Source organism: Nylanderia fulva, unplaced genomic scaffold, assembly GCF_048542155.1.
Source record: "Nylanderia fulva isolate GAGA-0341 unplaced genomic scaffold, ASM4854215v1 Scaffold20, whole genome shotgun sequence".
Taxonomy (NCBI): domain Eukaryota; kingdom Metazoa; phylum Arthropoda; class Insecta; order Hymenoptera; family Formicidae; genus Nylanderia; species Nylanderia fulva.
Genome location: NW_028190264.1, coordinates 917227 through 929861, shown reverse-complemented (window position 1 = coordinate 929861; position 12635 = coordinate 917227). Strand labels below are relative to the sequence as shown.

The window sequence follows — 12635 nt, the reverse complement described above, 5'->3', positions numbered from 1 at the left end:
ATTTTGTCTCGATTTTTTAAAAAATGAAAAGGTTCTAGAAAATATTTAAAATTTGAATATTTATAAATATCTAAAAAATATTCTATTAAACGTGTCCTTCTAGATATATTTTTAGACTTCTTTTGGAACTTTGCGCTATATTGTTACTTTTTAATGAAAATAAATGAGAAAAATTAGGAAAAAAATATTTAATTTCTTTGAGATATATTTATATTACATCTCCTGTTATTTCCCTCGTTATTAATTCAAGCATTTAAAATTGTCAAAACAGACTCACCACCATCACTGCGCTGCGCGATGCCTCTCTTGTCCCCTTTTCCCATATTTTCTTCTCCCGCTGCTCCCTTTAGGATGAGATGCTCGTTCCTTGGGTCCCACCTGAAACCCAATTGCAAAATATTTCGTTATATATTTGACTACGCTCGTTTCCCGAAAAATGAGGATATATGTAAAAATGTATGAGTATATATGTACGAATGCACCTGGCTATATATTCGTAGCAGTGACACGGTTCTTTTTACTTCCCCATGTAAACACAGCTCCTATTTTCCGCACTGATATATAAAGCCGTCGCAAAAGGCAAATGAGATACCGACTGCGCGATATTGCGATCGTTTTGCGAAAAAACACGGTGAGTACAGGTATTCATTGTGTAGGTATATAAAGATCGATCGTGGCATTCAGTTTGATACGGTTTGTAGACGGATAAAATAGCATTTGATAGGTATATTTGACGTTAGAACACGAACGGGGAGAATAATATTTATATACATATATATATATATATATATATATATATAAATTTGTATTTAGTTATAATATAATTATTGAACATTATACATCGCTTGTGTAATCAAATCTTGCATAATATAATCCAATTTAATTAGGTCAGTAATTTTACGAATTTTTATTTATTAAATTAATAAATAATTTTACAAATTGCTGATTAATACTTTATGAGATAAGAGATAATTTACTGATTTATATTAATTTTCTAATAATCACCATTCAATATAATAAATTTATCCGCATGAAATATTATTTATGAGCAATATCAAATATGCTATTACTTTATACGAAAATGTGCTTAATAAAAAATATGTATACCTATAAGTTTTAGTAATTTCAGAGATAGATATTTAATATATAAATATATTAATCAGAACAAATATTTCCTGTGACATCCTCATCACAGTCAAGCATTACAAGTATATATAATTAATACAAGCGGTATAAATTAATTCCGCCAAATGATTCCCATCTTCGATTCAAAATATATATGTTTATTTATCGTTTGCCGTAATCTCGCAGCGTGGCGATACGCCGAAGGCCCGAAGGGAACCATTTCGCCGTCTGCCATAGGAAAAAGCCAATAATGTCGTATTTCACGGAATGAAGATTTATCGTGCGTCATTAAATGCGTCCAATTTCCTTACAAATTTCTCCCGGGAAGGATTTATCGCACCATGGACACGCGACTCAAAAAATATGGCGTTATAATTATTCTTCGCCGGGTATACTGTCGGCTTGATTTATCCTCCACGCACAAACGCAAGAATCATTCTTCTGGTAAAAAAAAAAAAAAAAAAAGGGATGAGCCTTTGAAGGATCGAGCTCTCGTAAAAATATGATACGAGCAACTCTCTCTCTATCATCCTGTCTCATCTTTCGACCGCCTGTAACTACGGTTTAAAGCCGACGCAAACGTGATACCTACTCACGAGCGAGATATTACACGCCGGCGAAGAGAAGGATGAAAGGATAGTTGGAGAGAACCTCGTTCGCATTTTTGAATTTTTGTGAACCTTTGTGCCCGTCATCTCCTCTTCCAGGTCTGATCGAATATACGCACGTATCACTGCGATGCGATGCACCGATGATGCATCGGCATATACACCGGAATATCTTTTCGAGCTGCGTTAACAAAGTCTTATTTATTGAAAAATAAATCGCGTATATAACAGGGTGTTCGGCAGACTCAATGAAAAAAATTCCCTGACTTTTTCAGATTTTTCAAAACCAGAAATTAATTTTTTTCCCTTTTAGTATTATTTAGACTAGAAATATTATTTCTCTTCATACATGTTAAAAATAAATTTAGAGATTTTTATTTATCGCACACGTAATTATATTGTACAGGGTATCCAGCAGACTTAATAAAAAAATTCCCTGACTTTTTCAGATTTTTCAAGATAGAAATTAATGTTTTCCCTAATTAAATGTTAAATCATGAAATCCTTGAGATTTTTTGTCAACAATGAAAAGATTGGGAAGTTAAAAAAAACAAAAATTTAAGTCAATTATACAATCTGCATTATGTACGATAAACTATTTAAATAATCACCTTTTTTCTTTATATTATATCAAATTTTTTAATATTGTCTCTATCAAACACATTGAAATAAAATAACACGACGATGAAAATATAAATTAACGAACACGCTGTCAAGGAAAAGTTTATATTTATTTAATAAAAAATTTCAAATTATTGAAAAATGTAGAATGATGTGAAAAATCCAGATAAATAGTGAAATTCCAGATTTATAAAATTCTAAACACCCTGATATAATATGCGTATGTAAGGGCAAATTAAGAGGATATTCCATGTATATCATTTTCGATTATCCAAACTACGGAGAGCCGCGTAAAAATCTGTTGCTCTTTGTAATTGTCCCGTATTTTTCAATAATTTAAAATACTGGCGAACAGAGGAGATAACACGCGAAATATCACGGATCCACGGAGCATCCGGAAGGAAATTCTCGCACTTACAACGCTTGCTCGCACATACAACGTCCACATATTATGCCGGTCACGTGCTATCGGCGAAGAAAACGACTCTGTTAATAAAACAAAACGGCGATGCGTGATTCCATTTTTCCTGCAACGCGATCCATAACTCCGCGAATGTGAAAGAAAGCAAGATGGAAAAGATCAACGATAAAACGTGAATTCTACTTGCTTTTTACATTTTTCCTGCCTTTCGGCGATAAATCATCTATATTTACGAACTAAATGACGGTCGAACATTTCGCATTTTCTTTGTTATTGCTCTGAAAACATGTTCCGTCACATACACGTATGGTACGAAGAACGCGTACCGCAGAAAATATTGTTTATCTTCAGATCGGAACAAAGGGACATGTTTTTTTATTCCTGTAGAATTTTTGATTTAAAAAAAGAAAAATATACATATATTAATATCTTTTAAAATTACATTTTCTACGGGAATAAATATACGTGTGTCCTTCGTTATGTACACGGAGAGAATTTTCTCTTAGAATTTACCCTGAAAATAATAGTAATCCTGGTATAATATAAAATACATATTAATATGTATGTACATAGTAAAATTAATGTAACATATTTTATTTTTTATTGGTAGATATTCATATTTTTATTTTGATGTAAATATTAATCAGAGAAACTCTTATAAAATTCTTTCAATATATCATATTATCCCACGATTACGATGATTTTCAGGGTAAATTCTAAGAGAAAATTACAGAAATATTGTAAAAGAAGAACAAAAGAACTCTTTTTTAGAAAGTGGAGAAAGAAATGCGTAAAATTACCGTTAATTATGCTATACTGAAAAAAAGATTTGTTAATTTGACTAAACCTTTCAACTAAATTATTATTTTGTTAATTGAACATATATTAATATTTAAGTCAAATATACGTTTTGTGTTAAATTTCATATATTATATATAATTTAAATATTTTTATGTTCAATTAACAAAGTAATATTTATTTGAAAATTTTAGTTAAGTTAACAAAAATTTTTTTCAGTGTATCCTTCCTTTTCCAACTAAATTATTATTTTGTTAATTAAACATATATTTAAGTCAAATATACGTTTCGTGTTAAATTTAATATATTATATTTAATATATAATATATTATATATGATATTTAATTAAAATATTTTTTGTTCAATTAACAAAATAATATTTAGTTGAAAATTTTTTTTCAATGTATCTTGATTTGTCCTCTACGTGTGATTTCGGTAATCGCGACATCAGAACATAAATTAAAGCCTAAACACTATTGCAACGTAGCGATGCGTTGCGACGAGCCTAAGTTTCGGGCCACCAGGGAAACGAAACACCGATAGGGCCAGACGCGCTCGCACGCTAAACGATCGAGGATATAGCATGCCATTCCGACTGAAAGTTTCGCAACGCTATTACGGTGCTTCGGAACGAATAAGTAACGAGTTTACGCTCGCAGGTCGCAGGATTTCAATTTCGTGTCGAAAACTTATTGGTACACTATTGCCGTATTCTCCGCACTCGCTGGTAACGAACTGCATTGAACCAAAAGTTGACTGCGTATTACATGCGATGAATAATCATGATAAGACACGAAATAATACTCCGACAGAGAGAAAGAACGCGAGAAAATAAAAAATATTTTCTAATAATTTATGCATTTTTACTATTTCTTGTCTATTAAAGAAAATGCGAAATTTGTGCGTGTTATTTATCAACATATGATTCAATTGAAAGAAATTTTTGAATGTCTTCTTTTATTAATTTAAAATGTTCTATATACATTTTTTTATTAATATGCATTTTATGTCTTGGTAACCTTTTACGACTAATTTGTGTATTATATATGAAAGAATTCTATAAAAATTAAAGTACGTTTTTCTTTGCATATTTCGATATTCTCTTCTAGAAGCTAAAACGCAATTTTCCTGTGCGCGCGCAAAAATATCCTGTAAAAATAAAAAAAAAGCAATTCTCTCTAGATTATATTTGCTTACACTGTGCTTAATATTAATTTTTTCTCCAATGCTGTTTCTATGAGAAAGTTAAAACATGCTAAAAATATATTTTTTTTTTAACACTAATTTTTAATTTTCTTATACCTATATATCTTTCAAAAAATAAGATACATTTCTTTTTAATGTGCATTTATACTATTCGCAGAATAAAAAGGAATATCGTATCGGAAGCTCACATTCGAAATATTGATCTTTTTGACAATCACGAGTAAGCACACTCACAAAGAGAGATTTAACGATCGCGGAACATCTAATAAAAAGAAGACATGCAAACGACTTATTTTTATGATCGGTGGTTTCATCGATATATACAAGCGCATATTTCTTCTCTTCGCTCTACAGCAGCTATTTTTTAAAAGCTTTTTCACGTGAGAAGATCGATCGCACTAGTTATCATAAAAAGAAGTTAGTAAACCAACACACTAAATCGAGTCTAATATTTTTGCGTCACAAGCGTCGATATATAGTTACTATAAACCGATTAATTATAAATATATATTGTAAAATAATTATCGAGAAAATTATTGAATATATTAATTGGCTAATTTCAATTTTCTGATTTTTCACAACAAATTAATCATTTCATTAATAAAAGAGAGAAAAAAATTTATTATTTCCTTTATTTATATAGTTATATACAGAGTATTTTAAAATAAGTGCGAAAAATTGTAGATAATTTTTTGATTCTTTCAAAAATTAAGGAAGATTTTTCATGTAAATATATGCTTTTATATTCCATGAGGAGTTATACTTCTCCAAAAGAGAAGATAAAAAATAATGTTATTTTTTTTCTGAAGGAATCAAGCTTGCTAACGCACATTTTTAGGTGATCACATTCTGGCCCGTTAAAAAGTTTTAATAAAAAATTGAAGAGGTTTAGTTTCATACTCTTATAACAATATGGAAAGATTAAAAGATGTATAAATATTCTTTTTACTAGTAAAAAATATTCATCAAATTTCATTTTTGTAACCTGTCCAAAATTTGAGAAAAAAATTAAAAGTTTAATTTTCATCTTCCCTTTTAAGAAAGCGTAATTTTTTAAAGGAGGGATCTAGAGAGAAGAATATATTTACATGAAAAACCCCTCTTAATCTTCGTCAAAGAACCATTTCCTAAAGTTTATCGCATTTATTTAGAAAAACCCTGTATATATATAAAAAAAAATAAAACTTTAACATACTAGCAAAGAGTAAAGAGCGTAAAAGCAACGATCGCTGAATCCCTGCACTCAAATATATCACAAAAATAACCTGACCTCAGCAAGCTTATCAAAAACCAAGCTATATGACCGTAGCTATATAACCCAAGTTCTTCCTCTTCTCGACTTATCTTCGCGAAGAGGATTTTCCAATCCCACCCTACCGCGATCTCGCTGCCGCGTTCGTGGTGCACTGATAAGAAATCGGAGCCGGAGACTGCTCCACGATACCTCCATGAGAGGTATCAATGGGGGTCTTCATTAAACCGGTCGACCGCTCGAGGAACGAGAGCCGACGTAATCGCGAGATGAAATCCTCGCTACGGAGATCCTTACGATGCGTACGTCCTGGAAAAGGACGGCTGGAAAGAGCGCAGCGAGAAAACCGCGATCGCGCGAGGATGGAAAGAGAGATCGGTCGCTATCGGGAATTTCGCAATTTCCGGCTGAATCCGACAATTTCCTTTAGGCGACGCGTTCGCCGCACGTGGCGTGGAGCTTCTCGCACGATCGACCGAGCAGTTGGTCTAATTTACGGTACGATCGCAAACTAGAATTGAAGAGTCGAATTCCGAAGGCGGAACGACTAAGAAGAAACGCCAGGGATCGGAGAAATGTAACATTCATAGTACTTTGGAATTATTGACTGTAAGATTACCGATTTGCGCCGATAACCATCGCATTTTTCTCAAGTGTGAATTTATATATGAGTAAACATACAAATTAAGTAATACGGAAATCGGTATAAAGCGATGTGCAATAATATTTTGAAACATATGTAATATTACCGATTTTTGCCGATAACCATCGCACTTTTCTCAAGTTATTTTTCTCAAGTATGAATTTATATATGAGTAAAAATACAAATTAAGTAATACGGAAATCGGTATAAAGCGATGTGCAATAATATTTTGAAACATATGTAATATTACCGATTTTTGCCGATAACCATCGCACTTTTCTCAAGTATGAATTTATATATGAGTAAAAATACAAATTAAGTAAGACGGAAATCGGTATAAAGCGATGTGCAATAATATTTTGAAACATATGTAATATTACCGATTTTTGCCGATAACCATCGCACTTTTCTCAAGTTATTTTTCTCAAGTATGAATTTATATATGAGTAAAAATACAAATTAAGTAAGACGGAAATCGGTATAAAGCAATGTGCAATAATATTTTGAAACATATGTAATATTATCGATATTTGCCGATATACATCGTACTTTTCTCGAGTTATTTTTCTCAAGTATGAATTTATATATGAGTAAAAATACAAATTAAGTAATACGGAAATCGGTATAAAGCGATATACAATAATATTTTGAAACATATAAAAAAATATAAAATAATTATTGATTATAACATAGATAAAATGATGGAATCAAATTTAAAGAAATTTTTATCTTCTTACTAATATTTGCTTCTCGAATTAAATTCATTTATGCATAATTGCTGCGAGTGAGGTGGTTATCGTGAAAACGAGGGATTAATATTGTCCAATGAACGAAAGACGGATGCCGATATTTTATCATTGGAAAATTAATTGGATTTTTAATAATAATAATTTTCGCGGAATTATTGAGAATCTCGTGCATTCGTGGGATAACGCGGGATTCGATTGACTTAACAGCCGTGCTGATAAATCAGGCAAGACTGAGCCCCGAGTGCGTCGCTGAGCCAAACTTGATAATACTGAGCACCTTGCGAGGATCAATAAATCGTGAAATTTATGCTGATCCCCTTCAACCCTTTCCCTCTTCGTGGCGTGGAAACTCTCGGCCTGATATGTAGAACTATGGAAGGCTCGAGTTAAACGTTAGGGCTTGTAAACAGAATTCGGGAGAATATCGTACCGCCATTTCGGCAAGCTCGTAATAAACGATCTTTCGCGATATCGGCTATTCTTATGCAAAACGCCTGTCATTGTATATACCGTTACAACATCCCGTTACGCTCATTCACATAAATTATAAAATGTAACGGAGCCATTTCATCTCGAAACGAATTTGCTTGTCGTCAAATGTATATGTAAAATATATATAAATATATAAATATATGTATATATAATATGTACACGTATATATACAAGTATATGCAAGCATATGTATGTGCGTATATACAAGAGAGAGAGTATGCAATTTCTATATCTTTCACTATAAATTCCATGCATTTCTGCGATGCGCCTCACATATGTATGACGAGAACGCTTGTAAAAAATTGTAATTAATCTTCACTAAATTTTCTTGCATTATTTCACATACTATAAATCACGTATAAATATATAATTAATGAGATATATATATATATAATTTTAATACATTATTTTATATATATTTTTAATTGTCATATATATCTCTCTCTAATATATAACATGTAACATCTCTTCGCGGAAAAATTAAAACAACTGTGTAGAACTTCATCTATTCAACTTTCATAAATGAATGATTAAAATCATGTGAAATATACAGACATATAATCAATTAATTATCTTTATCTTTCTTTCAATTTTTATATCCTATTCTACTTATAAAAAACCAACAAGTACTTAATTGCTCGCATACGTAAATTGTTTTAAGAAATCTTAATTTTATCAATTCAAACAAAAATCTTATCGTCCGTTTTAGTGAATCGCAGAAAACAAATATTTTCGATTCTAAGAATTTATTGTAGGTACCTCAAGCTTATCGAGGAAAATATTCTCTTCATTTCTCGGTTCTCTATTCATACCGAAAGTTAAAGTCAACGAAAACCAATCCTTCAAACTTTCATTCTTTCCTCTCTTTCATTGTTTTCTTATTCGATACAGATTTTCTATCTTGACAATTGTTCAATCTTAATATTTCCTGTGATTTCTTTCATTTTTCATTACTTTTCTATTATCTGATTAATCTAACTCACATTATATTAACTATATAAAATAAATATTTGCCATTATCAATTGATTACTATTACAAAATTGTTAATTTTGAAAATTTCCTTAGATTTTACATTCGTCTCAACATCTCAAAGCATCAATGTAAAACGCTTTACATTGATGTTTTGAGATGTTGAGACGAATATAAAATTTATAGAAATTTTTAAATGTTCTTGACTTTAAAGTTATAATAATGTCATTTAAACGAAAAAAAATAATTTCGAGCAATATCAATAAAATTATTAACTCCCTTTTTGAATACTCTATATGCAATTATTTGTAGAAAAAAATCTTTGTACTAATTTCTTTAAACTGACTCTTCATTATCCTACGTATTTCTTTATTTCTTGTACCTCAAATAATTTTACATCAGTACAATAAATTTTCTATTTCTTCGGCAATACTCAAAACTAATATTTCAAACTTTAATATTCCCTATAATTTTTAAATCGACACTCCGTTCTCCTATGAATTTCTTTATTTCTTGTAAATAATTTTACATCAGTACAAAAAATTTGTCATTTTCTCAGCAACGTTCGAAACTAATATTTCATTAATATTTCCTAATTTTTAAATAGACACTCCATTCTCCTACGAATTTCTTTATTTCTTGTAGCCAAAATAATTTTACATAAATACGACAAATTTTTCATTTACTTAGCAACGCTCGAAACTAATATTTCATTAATATTTCCTAATTTTTAAATCGACATTCCATTCTATGAATTTCTTTATTTCTTGTAGCCAAAATAATTTTATATCAGTACGACAAATGTTCTATTTCCTTGGCAATGCTCAAAACTAACATTTCATTAATACTTTCTAATCTTTAAATCGACTTCTCCTATGAATTTCTTTATTTCTTGTAAATAATTTTACATCAGTACAAAAAATTTGTCATTTTCTCAGCAACGTTCGAAACTAATATTTCATTAATATTTCCTAATTTTTAAATAGACACTCCATTCTCCTACGAATTTCTTTATTTCTTGTAGCCAAAATAATTTTACATAAGTACGACAAATTTTTCATTTCCTCAGCAACGCTCGAAACTAATATTTCATTAATATTTCCTAATTTTTAAATCGACATTCCATTCTATGAATTTCTTTATTTCTTGTAGCCAAAATAATTTTATATCAGTACGACAAATGTTCTATTTCCTTGGCAATGCTCAAAACTAACATTTCATTAATACTTTCTAATCTTTAAATCGACTTCTCCTGTGAATTTCTTTATTTCTTGTAGCCAAAATAATTTTATATCAGTACGACAAATGTTCTATTTCCTTGGCAATGCTCAAAACTAACATTTCATTAATACTTTCTAATCTTTAAATCGACTTCTCCTGTGAATTTCTTTATTTCTTGTAGCCAAAATAATTTTACATCAGCACGAAAAATTTGTCATTTCCTCGACAACGTTCGAAACTAATATTTCATTAATATTTCCTAATTTTTAAATTGACACTCCATTTTCCTACGAATTTCTTTATTTCTTGTAGCCAAAATAATTTTACATAAGTACGACAAATTTTTCATTTCCTCAGCAACGCTCGAAACTAATATTTCATTAATATTTCCTAATTTTTAAATCGACATTCCATTCTATGAATTTCTTTATTTCTTGTAGCCAAAATAATTTTATATCAGTACGACAAATGTTCTATTTCCTTGGCAATGCTCAAAACTAACATTTCATTAATACTTTCTAATCTTTAAATCGACTTCTCCTGTGAATTTCTTTATTTCTTGTAGCCAAAATAATTTTACATCAGCACGAAAAATTTGTCATTTCCTCAGCAACGCTCGAAACTAATATTTCATTAATATTTCCTAATTTTTAAATCGACACTCCATTCTCCTATAAATTCCTTTATTTCTTGTAACCAAAATAATTCCTCGGCAGCGCTCGAAACTAACATTTCATTAACATTTCCTAATCTTTAAATCGACTACTCCTGTGAATTTCTTTATTTCTTGTAACCAAAATAATTTGACATAAGTACGACAAATTTATTGTCATTTCCTCGGCAACGCTCGAAACAAATATTCCATTAATATTTCACGGCATTAAAATAAACAAAAAATTCTTAAGATCGTCCAACGCTCAGGTAAGAAGCAACCGGAACTCACTCACCTTTATCTTCCGTTGCGATTCGTCACGGGCATATCGTCAACTTCCGTCACGACTAGCAGTCCGCTACTCTCTCGATCCGATCTTTTCTCGACGATTATGCACCCCAAGAAGAGGGTAATATCGCACCCTCTCCCTCCCACTCGAATGATGCGCGATTGATGATGTTGCACCTGTGCTTATTCGTTCATCGCGACCCTCGCTCTTTCTCTCTCTCGCTCTCGCTTTCTCTTTCACCTTCTCTTAATTTCACTCGCTCATTATCGCGCGTTACGTTAAAACCGAGTCGGCTTTCTCTCTGATCGAATGGACCGTCCTATCAAATGTACATATCTGTTGCCATCTTAGATTTTGCGTCCCGCAGGATGTCCAGACGTGAACGGTTCTCGGGACCGACCGGCACCGACTGAACTCCTGCGAAACGGCAACCCGGAGGACGACCATCGTGCTCCTGCGCCCGCGAGCGACCTGGACCAACGATGCGGCATCGGGCGTCCTCTGGCATTGGTGCTATCGAAACCAGGATAACGCAGACGGACCGATAACGCAGAATTCTCGTGCCGATATAAAATTCAATTCTAATATATTAAATAATTCTTGCTGATATTTAATGAATCGCCCTTCATTTACATCACAATACTGACTGTCATTTTAATAAATGATTTAATTCATTTCAATTAACCGACACTGAATTGATTTTGTAAATATTGATAGGTATCATATTCATAAAATTCTTGTTAAGATATGGTGCTACCATTGTTATTATTAATCATCTTAATTCAATAATCCTATTGCTTTTTATATTTATCAAGAAATGTAATTATTTAAGAAGAAAACTTAGAATTTTGTAACATTTATAAAAAAAAAAGATTAAATTATATCTACATCAATAATATAAATTAAACATATAAATCAATAATAAAATTAAATTTTTATTAGAAATTTTAGAATTTATATTTCCTCAAAAAAAACTGCTTGCTCGAAAGACTTCTATTTTACTAGCTACTGATACAAACGTAAAAGCTTATCGAGTAAGCAAAAGTAAATATTAAAAACAAGTGTGTGCTTTTAAGCTAATAAGTGGCATCAGTTGATAACTTGGATAAATTTAATTAAATTAAATAATAGAATAGTTTAGTAAAAATACTGATAAGAGTTAAAGTTTGAGAAACATATATCAACAGCAAATAAATGAAGAAAATATTGTACAAATAAATTTTGTACATTACTAATTTATCGACAACACATAACGATAAGATATCTAATTAAAAGTAAATTCATAATTAGATTGAGTAAATTCATATTTCGGTTGAGCTGTTATTGTAACATTATCATAACATTAACTAATATATGATATTATAATATGTATAAATTGAATATATATAAAGTTACAGTTATTAAAATTTAAAAAAAATAATTTTGAAAAATGTAATTTATAAAGAATTTGAGAAAATCAATGTTAATATTTTATAATGAGTCACACAATTATAATTTAATATAATTATTATTTTTAATTTTATTATATTTAATTATTTTATTTTATATTAATTTTATATTAATTTAATTTCATAAATTTAATTTAAAT

At 30.4% G+C, this 12635-nt stretch overlaps 1 protein-coding gene across 1 annotated transcript in view; it reads right to left on the bottom strand.

Annotated features, from left to right (window-relative positions):
- Nucleotides 1–11481, bottom strand: part of LOC114944026 (uncharacterized) — a 127483-nt gene extending 116002 nt beyond the window's left edge. Inside the window, exons 1-2 of the mRNA XM_029319723.2 lie at nucleotides 11054–11481; nucleotides 278–378 (exon numbers count right to left, since the gene is read on the bottom strand). Coding sequence (XP_029175556.1) covers nucleotides 278–323 — 46 coding nt within the window. The 5' untranslated portion in view covers nucleotides 324–378; nucleotides 11054–11481. The remainder of the gene's footprint in view (nucleotides 1–277; nucleotides 379–11053) is intronic.
- Between the last annotated feature and the right edge of the window lie 1154 nt (nucleotides 11482–12635).